Source organism: Hyalella azteca, unplaced genomic scaffold, assembly GCF_000764305.2.
Source record: "Hyalella azteca isolate HAZT.00-mixed unplaced genomic scaffold, Hazt_2.0.2 contig11629, whole genome shotgun sequence".
In the NCBI taxonomy this organism is placed as follows: Eukaryota; Metazoa; Arthropoda; class Malacostraca; order Amphipoda; family Hyalellidae; genus Hyalella; species Hyalella azteca.
This window is the reverse complement of record NW_025941620.1, coordinates 313,552-330,463: the sequence shown is the minus strand read 5'-3', so window position 1 is coordinate 330,463 and position 16,912 is coordinate 313,552. Positions and strand designations below refer to the sequence as shown.

The 16,912-nt window shown below is 35.6% G+C and overlaps 2 protein-coding genes across 2 annotated transcripts in view; both read left to right on the top strand.

Moving 5' to 3' along the window:
* The window catches only part of LOC108676476 (spectrin beta chain, erythrocytic), a 39,436-nt gene extending 36,849 nt beyond the window's left edge, over positions 1-2,587 (top strand). The window contains exons 45-47 of the mRNA XM_018164554.2: positions 227-421; positions 883-1,452; positions 1,756-2,587. Of these exons, the coding sequence (XP_018020043.2) occupies positions 227-421; positions 883-1,452; positions 1,756-1,779 (789 nt within the window). The 3' untranslated portion in view covers positions 1,780-2,587. The remainder of the gene's footprint in view (positions 1-226; positions 422-882; positions 1,453-1,755) is intronic.
* A 182-nt stretch (positions 2,588-2,769) lies between these two features.
* The window catches only part of LOC108676477, a 51,564-nt gene continuing 37,421 nt past the window's right edge, over positions 2,770-16,912 (top strand). Inside the window, exons 1-2 of the mRNA XM_047882916.1 lie at positions 2,770-3,231; positions 11,897-12,613. Of these exons, the coding sequence (XP_047738872.1) occupies positions 3,164-3,231; positions 11,897-12,613 (785 nt within the window). The 5' untranslated portion in view covers positions 2,770-3,163. The remainder of the gene's footprint in view (positions 3,232-11,896; positions 12,614-16,912) is intronic.

Below are 16,912 nucleotides of genomic sequence, written 5' to 3'. Positions count from 1 at the left end.
GATGCATAGCTAATGCACCCAATTGAATCCGTTTCACTTGTACAATCTCAATGAAACTGTTTATTTCGTATTAAATTCGCATTTCACACTAACTGTTTAATAATTTTTGAAGTTTATATGAGTCATTGAACGCAAGTAGAATTTTTTTAGACCTTTTTTATCGTGAATGATTCATTTACGTAACGTAAATCACATCACATTCATCACATTCATGATACTCGACCAGGACATGATCCGGGACTTGCACCTGCTGGATGAATTCATTGACAAGCACGAGGATCAGGTGGAGAGCCTGGGTGCAGACGTGGAGGGAGGCTCCGTGGAGCAGGTGGAGGAGGACTTGCGACAGCTGGAGCAGCTCATGAGGCAGATGGAGCACTACGAGAACAATTACAAAGCCATCAAGAAAATGGAGCAGCATGTACGTATCTATTACATTTATTTGATTGGATTTTGTGTAACTTTGGCATGCATAATTCAAAATTAATTTAAAATAAGGTGTTATTTTTGTGTGCAATGAGTGCTGACAACTTTTGGTTCACCGTAACACCAGGCCATTGTTTTGCATTTTATGAGAAAACATTAATGTTTATGCAGTGGATTTAAATTTTTTCATAAAATGCTGTTATGCAACATCATTTCCAATTAATATGGAGTGCATTACACATTTTTCATGTTAACCCTCAATATCTATGCTGACGGTATCAGTAATTTTTTGCTATTAGCTATCTATAATAAGTAGGGACTAAATTTAACTATTCGCATTAATATCACACTTTATTTCTCAATTGACAATCTATAAATTTTCATACAGTTTTTCCAACCATTCATAATTTTCACAATTAAATTCGATTAATAAGCATGTCTTCCCTGCCCCTCCAGCAGATGGATTTTTCTGACGAAGAATCCTCGTCTTCTGACAGCCAAAAATCAACGCCAGCACAAAAAGAAGCTGAGGAAGCGGGTGACCTGAGCTCCTCAGATTCTAAAGAAGAGCCACTGATAGTTTTGGAGCCGGAACCTGAAGTCCAGAAACTGGATTCCGTGGATAGCATCTCAGATTCCAAGCCGGAATTGTCCGTGGAATCGAGTAAAATTCAGAAAAATAAGAAGAAAGATAAGAGTGGACTGATTAAATCTCTTGGGAATAAATTGAAATCTTTTGTTGATGCCGTTGATTCGTCATCGGAATCCGACAGAGATAAAGTAAAGGCGTCAAAAGTTGAAGGGAAGAAGGCAATGAAAAAGGGAACTGATAAGGAGGTTAGACCAAAAAAGAAACCGGACGAAACTAAAGTTACCAAGAAGAATGAAGTCAAGGCAAAGAAAAGCAATGAAAATGGCAAGAAAGAAAAACCTTCCAAAACGAGTAAAATTGTCTTGAAAAAAAATTCCTCAAAAAAGTTGGAGTCTTCCAGTGAAAGCGAGTCAAGTGAAGCTTCCTTGTCAGAGGTGAGTCCTGTTAATTTAAAGTAAATTTTGACTTAAAATCAAAACGGAATATTGATTCACACTTTAAATTTTACACATTAAAGAAAACCAGTCAAAATAAATAATTTTGGTTGGAAGTGTAAAATTTTTGCCTATAAAATTTCAAAAAGTAGGCTGCATGGTACATTCGAAAATTGGAGGAAATTATAACTTTACGTATGTTTGATGAATTTTTAAGGAAACGCTTCGTTTATATATAAAACCTTTATTAAAGTGAATATATTGTTTGAAATAAAAGTAACATTTGGAACGATTTATTTACAGTTTGATGTTGAATCGTTCGTGTAAGGATTCAACAGGAACGAAATCCTCCGTCATCAACGGATCCTTCAACCCCCAAATATCTTTCAAGACGACCAATTATTGTATAAATTAAAATTAACCGAAAAAAGAATAGTTTTATAAGAATTCCGCATTTCAAGAACAAGTGAAGAATATTTTTGGTTATTCTTGAAATAAATTCACATTTTTGTACTTGAGGCCTTGATTTTGCAATCAGTCGAAAATTTCCTGTAATTCTAATTTTTTTCGTAGCCGACCATTCAGTTCTGTAAACAATAATATTACCCAAGTTCTACGTCAAAACCGCCAGGCTTAGCACTAGTGATTCTACGTTTCGTTAAAAAGTATTTTTGATCATAATGTGATTCAGATTCATAAGCTTTCTGTGTGATTTAATATCCTAGCAGAACGTTTCAAGGTATATTTTATATTTAGCAGAGAAAATTATTATTTAACTATTTATAAAAATCGTGCATGGCTTCATGATTATTCATTGCAAGATGTTATAGGCTTGATTTCAGTTATATTTTACTGATTCAATACTAGGAATATTATATGAAGTATTTATCTTTACAATGTTTCTCTTTTACTTCGATAATAGACGTCTTTCATTCGATATAAACTTCGTAAAGTGAAAATTTCGCAATCTTTCATGAAAAATTCAAACATTATTTTTCCGTCTAACTAGATTGCCCTTATCATAAAAATGTTAATGCTAAGTTTTAATTATAATTCATAACTCTACTTTAGTTCGTAGAGCAACTGTAACACAATATGCTTGAACTGTAAAAGAAATAAATGTTTCCAAAAGTAAGCTTGGTCGAATTACTCTTTGCAACGATTCAAAGCAAATCTAGATCAGAAGATAAGTGTGATTGTGGTGAGTTCGTAGTCGAATTTATCTTTAGCTTTGAGCTAAATTACCTGTTGGATAAAGCACCTTCCTTAGAAGACCTCAACTCTGAAGACACTTACCTTAGTGTCGGTCGAGACTTCGCTGGAGGAAGTGGTGTGCGTGCCTCAGCTCTGTCGTGGCTTGACTTGAACAGGAAGCTCCAGTAATTTCGTTCAAATTTGCTGGCGCCCAAGAGTGTACTTACTGCCAGTGATTGAACACCAATTTCGAAGATGGGAAATTTGCGGTAAATTTTCCCTACGCATTATTCTCGGTAATCTGACCAAGAATATTTTTGAATTTGAAGTGTGAATTCAGAGTATGTAATCAATGAGGTTCTGAAAAATGTTCCCAGAATGGTTCGGTATGCACTGTTTTATAGCATTCCCTTGCAATAAACATTATTAATAATATATATAAAAATAAATGAAATATTAATACATACGACACGGAAGGAAAAGAAAATATAGCGAAATATTTTCAAGAGAAGCGTGCATGTTCGGCTCATCATTTTTAGCGCTCTCTGCGTCACAATACTTCGAGGGATCTGCGTTAACATCAAGGTGAGTTGAGATAGATTCTATTATGTGTTCATTTTATGGTAAACATAAAAGACCTTCAGTTGACATATATATAAAAACAAGCCTTTATTTTTAATGCAATTGATACAGTTTCAAGGGTGCATCGAATGGTAACGCTTCACTCTGATTTCTTTTTGCCTTTCGTTAATTTTGTAGTAGAATTCATACAGGGATAATTTCATGTACTTATGAAATATATTAATCTAAACTGAAATTATGGAACACTAATTGTTTGAAAACTAATAAAAAATTTGTCGGCGGAGATTAGTAAAACGAAGAATAATTTATAATTATAGAGTTGGATCGTCCTGGCTGAGTGGATAACTATCTGTAGAGCGTTGCAGTTCCCCCTAGAGTTCCTTCATGTTGAAATATTGTTTCATTGTAACTAACTTCAGAATTTGTATTACTGGTAACATTTCCTTCTTATATTTTCAAATAATTTTTTTCGTGCGAGAAAAAAGTTTCTCAAGAAAGAGAGTTTTGAAAAAGATTCATTCAAAGAGAAAAAAAATATAAAAGAAACTAAGGCGTTAGGCTGGATAATGACTGTGTAATTAACAATAATTGATGAAATAATATTGAATTAAAAGTGCGTCGAACAAAATACAACTGTCTCTAATCAGGCAAAAACATTACAGTTACCAATAACAATACCACTAATACTTAAAATGCAACACACCAGCAGCAGCAGACGCACGTCATTCACCAACACCAGCACCAGCAGACGCATGTCATTCATGAAAACCACTAATAACAGCCTTTTATTATTAACCAACTCCAGCACCAGTACGGACACATTGTTAATTAACACTAGAGCTATCACTACTAGCAACTAAACACCATCACCAGCACCAACACTAGCACCACCACGAGCACCACCACGAGCACCAACACCAGCACCACTACCAGCACTACCATCAACATCGACATCAGCACCACAACCAACACCAAAACCATCATCAACACCAGCACCAACACCAGCACCAAGACCACCACCAACACCAGCAGCACCACTATCACCACTACCAGCACCACCACTATCACCAACACCAAGACCACCACCAACACCAGCAGCACCACTATCACCACCACCACCAGCACCACCACTATCACCAGCACCAGCACCATCACCAACACCAGCACCACCACTATCACCAGCACCAACACCAGCACCAGCAGTAGCAGCTGCTCCTGAACTTGCCCTAGGTTCATTTCCGGTCGTGGTGTTCAGTCCACGTAAGCCTAACTCCACTTAACCTGCCTACCCATCTGCCACACCTGCCTCACCCTCGCCCATTAGGCTTGAATGTAATACTCCAAGTTTTCATTAAAGTAATTCAATAAAGAAAACATAATTATTTTTCCTATGCATACATTTATTTCACACGCTTGCTTGAATTATCATTGATTCCACGTAACAAACAAATCTCTCTTCACTTTGATGAATTCTAATCTGTTTGCCTTTGTCTATCTTACTTATCTATTTTAAATGGTCTTAACATCAAATTAATCTAGCTTAATTTCATAATTATGTACTCTAATTGTCTTTTAGTTTTTATATGTTAATGTCTCGAATACGTATTTAGTCAGCCAACTAATCCCATATTCTTCAAGCAATTAAGAAACTCTAATTAAGAATAAACTCTTTCCACAAATCTGATTCTTCTAATGATCGCAACTTGGCAATTTTCGAGCATTGCTATGTCCACAGGTTGAAGTTTTATATCGTTTTGATTTCAAATTAAAAAATTTCGGCCATGAATGCAGAAAATGCCAATATCAAAACTACTTGAAAAAATTGACTCACAACATAAGCATTTCCGGACAACCTTGAATTCTGGTGCCTGATTTTTCGTCTGTCGTGAAGCATTTATTTTTAAATTTTTTTTCTGAGTTGGTTGGAAGTGATCAGGAGCGGCGTGAGAACATCCTCCTGAGGGCCCGCCCTGTGTAGGGACTTGATCGCAAGAACTCGAGCTCTAAATTGTGGAATGATTATTTAATATGTGACGAACAAAGAAATGTATAAATTCTGCAGCATTAACGATAAAAAAGTGCTTAAATTAAGAAAAACAAGAGCAATGTCAGAAGGACAAAAAAAGATTTTTTTACATACGATGGATAGAAAATATAAGAAGAAGTAACAGCATTGAAGTATTCATTTTAAACATGCCGAAACTTGACGGTAAATAAATACTAAATCCTAAACCAGTGGAGATTTGGTTACTCAACAAATTGTAATGAAATTCATCAATATGTAACTTTAATTGTATTTACATGATATTTAATTGTTCAATGAGCAACGTGAGCAACTAGTGTAACGTGGCTGCCTAGGTTCAAATGAAAAAGTCACAACTCGCAGCGAGTGCTGACAGCGATTGCACTTCAGCTGTGCAAGACTTTACCGATTGATTGATTAGCTTTCAAACAATGGCCCTTCACGTCTTCAGCCCTAAATAAGAAGCGGCATCGTTCCGAAAGGATAATTTAAATAGCATTGGAAATTCTCACGCAAGTCATTTGATGCGTTGATTGGACCCGTGATCGGGTCAGTGGAGCGAAGCCGTGATTGGATCTACAGGAATAATGTCAGAGGGTTGCTTTCACGATTAGCGATAGAATCGAAACTGTGATTGAGTGAATTGCCATCAATGAATCGAAGCATCAACCGAATTGTCTCATCAGCGGAGAAAGTGGAAATTGTAGGAATGTATTTGTTGTTGTTGAACGTGAAAGTTATAGTTGAAACTTAGCTTGCAATGATGGTTATCATGCCGCTACTGTGGTCCGATCAAATTCAGTGTTATACTCTATCTGAATAAAAACAACACACACAAAATTACGGTGGCTTACTGTAGTCATATGTACAATTATAAACGAAATGTTTAACTCGATGTAATAACTTGACGAGAAATTGTTTTGAAGTTTCAAGGAAGATTGGTTTACGATTCAAGCTATTAATTATTTGACTATCTGGGCTATTCATCAAAAATTTTTCAATATTTTGAAGTAGGCTACAAGTATGATACACTAAAGTTCACATGTAGAGTATGATAGGGGTAATACTTATCAGCGCGTTCATTGTCTTCACGAAAATTTTCTACTGTAAATTCAATTTTTTTATTTTTCACTATTAATATTTTCCTTGTCCCTGACTTGTGCAAGACCTTGCGCAGTCAATGGAATTACAAATTTTACAATAATCAAAAGTTGTCAGCTGAATTCAACCTCATAAATCTATCTCTCAGTGGATGAGTTAGAAAGACCCGTGATTTTGGATGAGGGAAGTTTTTATATCGTTATTATTTTCGAGAATGTGCCTCAAGAGTTATAGTATTTTTTCGTATTAAATGAAAACTGGAAGTTTTAGAACTTAAAATACTAATCCTTAAAGAGAATTATCAAATTTTAAATTCGTCGAGGGAATGCCGTTACCTACCTCCAATATTCAGCATGCCGTAATCAAAGTATGTTTTATTAATTAAATAGCAATATAATAATAGTGAATGTAATTCAGACTTTTTAATTCTAGTTATAATTGGTTTCATTTATATTAACCACATTTTATGTGCGAAATTATCTTGTAATGAAGGGACAGACAAATAACCGATCCCACGATATTTTTCGCTCCTGATTCCGGTTAAAGACCTTCTCTGCTAACAAGAACAGGAAAACAAGTCACAGAATACTTCCTTTGTTCACACAGGCTTCTTCTTCCTCTACCTTATCCTCCAGACGCGTGTACAACTTAGAAGTTAGGTAGTAAACTCTACACAAAACTGCCGTATACAAGAGCGCTTCTCCAGTCGCCGGAAACTCCTGCGCCGCGTCACGAGACGGAACTTCCTGTCACTTTGTCACCGGCCAGCAAACTTTCAGTGATGCGAGCAGTGTCTGATGCAGTCATATGTGATCATGTAATAAATGAGACATTCCATCATGCTTATCAACATATTTAATGACAACTTGTCATAAGTTGGACAGTCATATGTGAACATGTAACAAATGAGACATTCTATCATGCTTATGAATGAATTTAGTGACAACTTTAATGACAAAGTTATTTATTTAATGACAAAGTTGGAAAATCATTGTCTGAGTTTTGAGGGACAGACAGAATAGGCCTATTGTTTATGTTCCAGAAGGTTGTATTTAATATGCATCATTCGAAATTATTTCAATGCGCTCAATTTTGATAATAAAATGATACATAATTACAACTTCAGGGTCTGAGCTCATCGGTAGGCAACTATAGTAAACACTCATAGTTTAGTAAACTAGTAATCAGTCACAGGCTCCTTGGTTGGCGCTGTTTAGTATTATTAGAAGAAGAATTATTAGAGGAATTAGAATAAAGACAGCTTAGAACGAAGAACTTAGAACACAACCTTTACAACGAAATACGTAATAGCCAAATAATTACCAATAAATAAGGAATGAGCTTACCAATCAAAACTGACATAACATTAACACAATCAATTCACATATTTTTCCCTTTACTAATTCACGTCAAAACCAAACATCGCACAATTGCATGTGCCTTTACGCAGCACAATAAGTTAATAATTGGTTCGCTTTTAAAACTTTAGCTTCTGTAACTTCGGTAAAAAAGTGACTTTATAAAAACCCGAAATGTAAACTAATTGCAAATGTTGTCCTATTGAAAATGACTTAGCGCTTTTTGTATACAACGTGATTAATAAAATAACATGATTGTACCCCTGTATACTCTTACTCTCATATAACCAGACGGACATAAATTCCGTGAATAAAGTATCAAAGCGAAGATTTTAATGCTGTGTCAACAAATATATATTTATTAGTACAGAACATAAAATTTCAATAACCTAAAAAGGAGTCTATTTTTTTATTTTTCGACGGTTAAATCGTTTACAAAGTAAACAAAAAATTTATTGTTTCTCTTTTGAAAATTGGGGCATTGAATAGTCATTACAAGATAAATAGAACAATTAACATCGGGTTGAATGGTTTTGAATAGCATTAATTCATTAATTAAATTGCATAAATAATTTATGTCAGCAATCGGATGTGTTTCATTAAATTTGAAAAACTGATTATAAGCACAGCTTTCAAAACCAAGTATTTTGGTTTTGACAAAACGGTTGATATTTTTTTCTTGAATCCTTATTATACCATCGTTGAGAAAAATCTTTGATTTTAAAGACTTTCCACCTTTCAAATAGTGAGAAGATATGTGCGTACTGCGAACTGGACACGAGTAGCGAATGGCGAAAAAACATTGCAATGGCCGGTACTGTACTCGATACGTCGGTGGATGACCTAGCTTGTAGAGTGTGCTGGCGTTGTTTGAAATTGCAAAGGAGATTGGTTTACGATTCAAATTACTAACTATCTGATTTTCTGGGCTATCCTTCAAAAATTTTTCAACATTCTGAATTAAGTTATCTACTAAGTAATCACCTGAGTGTATTCGTACAACGGAGAATATATACTTGATTGAATACTAGAATTATTCGGGAGTTGCGTGTCGGCTGGAAATCGGAGCGAAACTGCGATGACCGAGAATGGCTTGATGTCATGCGACCAGCACTTCAGGACACCTACGATGTCAATAGGAAATGAACCTTATCCAGAAAACAGGGAATTTATACGATAAGTTCGTGAATGCACGCGGGTGGCAATGGCAGTAGCTACTAGGTCACTGAAATTAGTTTTCTTGATGAAGCCAATTGTTAATGATTATTTTGCATTTCATGAAAATGAGTTGTTACAGAATATTAAAAGTTGAATCTAAATGTACAGGAGCATTTCTAGGGAATTTTTCTGCTATACTTGCAACGCAATTTGCTCAGATATGACGTGCTCATGAATACGTAAAATTTATTAGGAAATAATCAAGATGGGTGATCGATATTTCTTGTAAAATTTTGTTTATTTTTAATAATTCTTTTAAATTGATAAAGTAATTATTAAACAAAATAATTTTAAAAAAGTTCTATAATAATTTTTTTAATGATTACTTTCTAGGACATATATCAAAAGTAATGCTATTGACCGTAAAGATAGACGGCGATTTCTCTTCTATATTTTCTTTTTAAATTTGTGTTTTTAATTCTGATACTCGTATAGATTTTCTAGATATATCCAGATTTAAATTCCAAAAATATAGTTATAAATTGGAATCCTTAATTACAACAGTTGGCAGCGAGGTTGCGTGTCTCACAATATTTAGCCTTAAACAAAAACAACATTGTCAATCATCATTAAATTTACGATAGACGCTAGAAATTTGGTGCCCATGGCAGTTGGCATTTGATTCGTCCATTGTTGGTGATCGATACAATGCAGCGTCGAGGTACTGAATAAAGTTAATGAGGTAGCGTGACTCTGCTAAGTAGGAGCTTCATGACAGCAATGCGTGTTGTGGCAGCCACTAATGAGGTGCTGAGCGGGAATGAGGTGAACTGTAAGAAGGGCACGTCAGGTGAATACGACGTTACGAACCCTTCGTGAACTTGAACCATTCGTGTATAAAATGAGGCCATATATACGAACTATTCGTGAACTTTCATATATTTCCTTATGTGAATGCGACGCTACAAACCGTTCGTGAACGATGGTATAAATCTTCAGATGAATACGACGTAAAGGAACCCTTCGTGAACGTGAAAATACAACGATGCAAACCGTTCGTGAAAGATTATATGAATCTTAAGGTGAATCCGACGTCACGAAACCTTTGTGAACGTGAACCGTTCGTGTATAAAATATAACGCTACAAACCGTGCGTGAACGATGGTATGAATCTTCAGGTGAATCCGACGTCACGAACCCTTCGTGAACTTGAACCGTTCGTGTATAAAATATAACGCTACAAACCGTGCGTGAACGATGGTATGAATCTTCAGGTGAATACGACGTTACGAACCCTTCGTGAACTTGAACCGTTCGTGTATAAAATACAACGCTACAAACCGTTCGTGAACGATTGTATGAATCATCAGGTGATGCGACGCTACAAACCGTGCGTGAACGATGGTATAAATCTTCAGGTGAATACGACGTTACGAACCCTTTGTGAACGTGAACCGTTCGTGTATAAAATGAGGCCATATATACGAACTATTAGTGAACTTTAATATATTTCCTTATGTGAATGCGACGCTATAAACCGTTTGTGAACGATGGTATAAATCTTCAGATGAATACGACGTTACGAACCCTTCGTGAACGTGAACCGTTCGTGTGCAAAATACAACGATGCAAACCGTGCGTGAAAGATTATATGAATCTTAAGGTGAATCCGACGTCACGAAACTTTTGTGAACGTGAACCGTTCGTGTATAAAATACAACGTACGCTGCAAACCGTGCGTGAACGATTGTATAATTCATCAGGTGATGCGACGCTACGAACCGTTCGTGAACACTTGTATAAATACTCATTTGAATTCTTTGAATGCTATACGCGAAAAATTGATTATACCGATGTAAATAAATTTGCATACCTCTACACAAGCTAAATGTTTATCTTTCCTATTTATTAAATGTCGTATACTTCTGAAAATGATTTAGGATGAATTTTATGATGATTGCACGGATATACGTGATATTCATCATCGGGTATCGTTAGTTTATTCATAAACTAATTTCGTTTATCCTAAGTGTGAAAATTTTACACGCAGAATTTGAAGTAAAATCTGCCTAAGACTTTTACCTTATTTTGGCGGGGCGAAAATTAATAAAGTCGTGTCCGCAAACTGTATTATTTACTCAAAATATATTCAAAAATACAATACAACAGACAGCTTAAATTATTTGAAACTTAATTCGAATTTAAAATAATTTTTTGGCCGAGAGTTCAACAATGATAAAATTAATTTCACCCTTGAGGAGCTTCACGATTCTCACACACACTCGGCTAGAGATTTATTATGCCGACGAAGACTACATTTTTTCGAGTCCGGTTGAATAATTGAAGCAGTTAACGTTTTATTGCATCATTTTCTGAATATTCTGAGGCAGAGAATATAATTAGGCGGATAAATTAGCTGGATTCTTCTCACATTAAATTAAGTTCCTGTCTTGCCTTCGAGTGTGTAAAACACAAAGGAACATAAAACATAAAGTGTGTGTAAAAGTTTGGAGCATAGGAAGATAATATTTAAATATATCTACGTTTCATGAATTTGGGCCAGACCAAAATTAGCTAGTGTTCTAAAACTAAGTAAATATTCTGACATTGGCATTGTAAATATTATAATCCTAGAATTGAATATAAGTAAATTATATTAGTAAATTAATGAACAGATGCGGTTGGAAAAGCTTAACCAAGGCTGAATTATAATGATTTGTTTACAAAAATTTAATGTTGATTTAATTTCAATTCAGTGTGGTGCCATAAAGTTTTTTATTGTGGTATTTAAAGTGTTTCAGATCATTTTATTTTATTTTCAACAAGAAATATTGTGCCAAGGACAAAATAAATTCACAAAATGTCTTGCACTGATCGATTATTTTTCTGTTTTGATCTTTACATTCGCTGTTCAATAATCGGATAATCGGACCAAAATCTAAAATTATTATCATGAGTGTCATTTGCGATCACAAATCATTACCATGCTGCGAATTCGTTTGAAATAAGATTGTTTTTTATGTTCCAGGAACTCGAAGGGCAAAATGTTCAAGTGGATGAAAACCAGCAAGCACAAACAAGACAAGCAGCCAAGCAATAGCGCAACAAACAGTCCGCTTCCCAAGCGCAAGAACAGCAAGCAGTTTAAACTTCAACAGGCCAAACAAAGGGAAGAAGGATGTCAAACAGACGTGGAAGACGAAAACATAATTAACTCATCTCAAAATAATAACGGATCTCTTAAAAACGGCCCTTCTGTTCAGTTCTCTAACAAAAACGGGTCTCTGAAAAATGAGGAACATTCTAACGGGAATGTTCGAAATATTCCCCACTCGAACTGTTCAGTCGCCACCGACGCTTCTCTTTCAACAAAAACTGAAGAATTATCGAATGTAGGTAGCCAAAATACTCCTGTGGATTTCTCCTCCCAAGCTAACAGTGATTCAGGGTCAGAAATTTATTCCACTGCAAGAAATTCCGGTTCAATTCGCCGGATTAACAATCGGGCGTTTCAGACAGAAGCAACAAACGGCAATGATAGCGGGTATCATGAAATTACCGGTTCTTTGTACAGCGCACCCGGTAGTTGTGCGGGTAAAAACACTGTCAATGATGAACGTAAGGAAGATGCACGTAACGATGTTAATGGTTCGTGTTCAAGTGACGTAATTCGATCTCAGGAGCAAGATTTTCGTCTGAATGACAACTGCAACGATGGCGACTTTGTTCGACGCAGCCTCCGCGGGTAAGTCCATTTGCATGACAGTCAAAATCGTATTGTAATTAAGATAATGCTTGCTTCCTGATTTGATATAATTCATTTTAATAGTTTTACAAATTTTAATGCTTCTATTTCAGTAATAATGATCTATCTATAGTGACTTCCGACAATTATTTAAAAAATAGTTGCTGAATATTAGCGCTTTAAATTTCTAGAAATTTCTATTCATGGAACAATATTGTGAACCGACTGAGTATGAGCTCTGTACTGCGATTGAAGTAGATTGTTTTTGATGACACCAGATTGCAGAGAAATCACTTCCAGCCAGAATTTATCAATGCTTTGATACTCCAAGTTTCACGGTGGCTTTGCCTAGGAGAAATAAACAGTAAAGCTTTCTACAAATTGCCGAAACTGCTGCGATTGATGACCTAACAGCAGTGGCAGTTTGTCACGCTGAAACCGCATGACGCTACAACAAAGATTTTGCAGAACATAGCCACTATACAACTGCAGGATGGTCACTTGATTCAAGCGGAGACTGAGCTGATGGAACTATTATTTAAAGCGGAAATTGGTGGATCCGTTAAATTGTGTGCAACAAATTTTGATCAAAGCTTGTTGCCTACAATGAGGATATACATAATTTTTTGTCATATCAAAAGACGAATCGCACGTATTGCTGCGTAACCGTAAGCATAAACAGCAAATGTGATGAATATTTTTTTAATAAGAATTATTAACAAAGGTCAGACAATATTGGATGTTGTTCATCAAGTTACGTGACTATATTTAATACTAACCTGAAGATAACGAGAATATTTTATTTATGCGACCTCATGTTAATAATGATAATTACAGTAATAATGCAAATTATGTATTTTATACTAGCTAAAAAACTTGCACAACTCTCCTCAAAATAACGTGAAGTAACTACGAAAATAACAAATAATTATATACGAAGGTAAGCGATGGTTAAAATTTGAATTGCGTTCTCAGTACGACGCACTGATGTTGTAACAATGACTACACTGGAGCAGGTAATTTGTATGTATGCGGCTATAAAAAAGTTTTCAAATATATTGGATGGGAATTAGTGGTTTACGTGTGCTATGTGCCACCGCCTCGGTGTCGGTAACGCCGTAGCAAGCCAACGCGGCTTGATTAAAGGAAAGGTAATTGTTACATTTACAATTATTTAGAGCTTCCCTCGATTGGCAGGCTTTTTAGATTTATTGCAGTTAATGTATTCATTTGGACACCTTGGTCTTCAATTTAGGTTGCAGTCTTCTGCAAATTTCGTACAGTACCGTTCGAAAATGGTGTACTCGTTGCAAAATAAGGCTATAACTGAAATTTAATGAGAGCATAGCACATTAAGCTGATTCTAAGTAGCATTTTTAACAAGTGAACAACCCCATTCACATGATGCGCAGCTCGAAACCGTGCCTTGCTGCAAATGAATGTAAACAGCAATTTCCCTAGGAAATTGAAAGTTACTGTTTTAATTACATGCATAGTTAGTTAAAATTTTGAGTCTGGTGTGAAAACAAAACTCAATGAAAAGAATATTCTGACAGCAGCAGTCATTTTTTTCCGTTCTTGTCTTAGTTACTCCTCTTGTTCATGCGAAGTAACTTTTACAGTATTTCTTGGATTTGGGTGTAGGATGTTGACATTTTTTGGGTGGAGGATGTTGACATTTTTTGGGTGGAGGATGTTGACATTTTTTGGGTGGAGGATGTTGACGTTTTTTGGGTGTAGGATGTTGACATTTTTTGGGTGTAGGATGTTGACATTTTTTGGGTGTAGGATGTTGACATTTGCAATGAGAAATGTCTAGCAAAGATTACAGTACATGTTTTAATTTTTTTGCAAAGTTAATTTTCCGCGTTCAACATGCACGTTATTAGTGCATTTTTTCATAAACGATCTACCAGAAGTGGTGTCAAGCGTGTGCTCCATGTATGCCGACGATACAAAAGTTTATAATACAGTGAAGAATGCGTCAAATAACATACGATTGAAAGATGATCTTGACAGTATAGTTAACTGGGTTGATACGCGGCAGTTGCGTTTAATGCTGACAAGTGTAAAGTATTTCACTTGTCAAGGCAAAAAAGGCAAAATACTTTAGGCAAAGGCAAAAAGGCAAAGGCAAAAATTTAGTAGATCTCCTGTGGGCAAGTCACGAAAAGTACAAGAATCGGCAACAGACAGGCCACATCAGGCCTATTCCTCAGCGCCGACATTACTATGTTTTGATATGTTATGTAACGAATTTCATACGCGGATCTTCACTAGCAAATAAAATATATAATTACTGATTCAGGAAGAGAACATGAAGTCTACCCATGAAGTCTATGGCTTCCATCACCAATAACTCACAACTCGAAATACTTAAAACTTTCTTTTTTTATAGCAATAAGCGGAGAAAATTCTTGAGCTTGTGACAACCATCGGCGCGGCAGCAAAAATTTATCTGTGAAAATTTTAAGGAGGCGTCGAGTTAACGAAGAGGTCATGGCCTTAGTCCTGTTAGAATCCTGGGGCCATACTTTCAAAACTCGCTAAGTGAACGTAAATACTTATGGACTATTTTCTTGTCTACGATTGGTGGATTTTGCTTGAATGGCACTCAGTGATTGGCTGATGAACTTACGATATCTTAACTTTTTTGAAAGTATAGGTCCCGGTCATGTTGGGTGAACTGTACTGCCTACCAAGTTTAAGCAGGATAAGATCATTATCTCAAAAGTGATATTCTGTTTGGGGATAATTAGAATTTTAAACTATCGATATTCAAACTTTTCTAGATTAGTTCATACTATAAACCAAAAAAATATGCGCTACCAAGCTAATCCGATGAGAAGCGATTGATTCAAATGAAGGAAAGTGGAATTTATGACGGCAGGCAGCTCTCAATAACGTGGCTTGTAAGTCAGACTGTACGCCTTAAGTGTAATTATGTAGTTAAACACGGACAATATGTGAAGTTTACATTATTTTAAGGAACAAGTCGAGATAAATAACAATTAACTCAATAATAATGATAATAATAATATAATAATAATAATATATTACGATAATAATAATAATAATATATAATAATAATAATATATTATAATAGCCATTCCAGCATTAATAATAAACCAAAAGTTTGTGAATCAAGACATTTAATCATTTCGCATGCATAATGTGACTTCATCATCTCGGATGTTATTGCGTATCTGATATTAAACATCATTATTCACTATGTTCCATGTATCTGACCGATTGATATGAGCATTCGATACTTTTTAATGCAAATTATCCAGTAAATTTTCCTATGGGTCTACAAAAAAAGAGACCACCACCCGACTGCTTACGGCTGCTGTAAATACTTCCTTTGTTTCCAAACCTGCCCGTAAGGAAGCACTGAGGCCAAAGGCTAAAATTAGGCTTCAATTGGTTATCTTTATACAGTATATACCGGTAAGAATACCATAGGGATAAGTTTGTTCCCGTGGTCTGTTAAGGGTTAAGAAGTCACTGGGATCTGCTTAGGGACAGATGATAATTGCGTGGGAACCTCACCCGCGGGGTGAATAAATTGATGTCCTACCCCGTCCTTCCCCCTCGCTCCCCCCTCCCCATTACACAAACCCCTTACCCCTCTCCTGGCCCTTAGGCTGTTTCCTATATGTATTTGATATCATCAATAATTACGATCATCTCTAATTTTTCAGTGATACGAATTCATGTTTATTTTTTATTCACGCGACAAGGAATTTGCTAAAGTGTGACAAAATATGTTTTTATGTAGCAAACTAAAAGAATTTAATTCTTTGTCATGTCATTCGTGCAAGGAATTTATGTTTTATTTTATATAATAGATTAATTTTTTCATATTTACACTATCACATTTTTATATGATCCTCGTTTAAGAGAATTTGAACGATATTCTCATCAATAATAACAACGCTGAAAAAATAACGTCGCCAGTGCAAACATTTCAAGTTGTTCTGAAGACCTTATTTAATGTTTGAAACATCATCTCTAAACTCAAGCGTCTTTCATAAATCCGAATAAATTGTACGTGAATAGCAAATCTAAATCTGATCAATTAATGACGGCACGCAGATAGCATAAAGGACCATCAAATGCACACTCAAAGTAATGAGTGAGAATTTGTGCAAATACTGATGGACATTTTGTCCCTGCATGGGTCATCCAGACTAAGTTTTTCCCAGCAAAAGAAAGAACTCATCAGTGCTACGTCCACTCATTGCTCGTGCTGTGTGCAAGAAAAATTGTCATTATTTGGACAATTGACCCATTCAC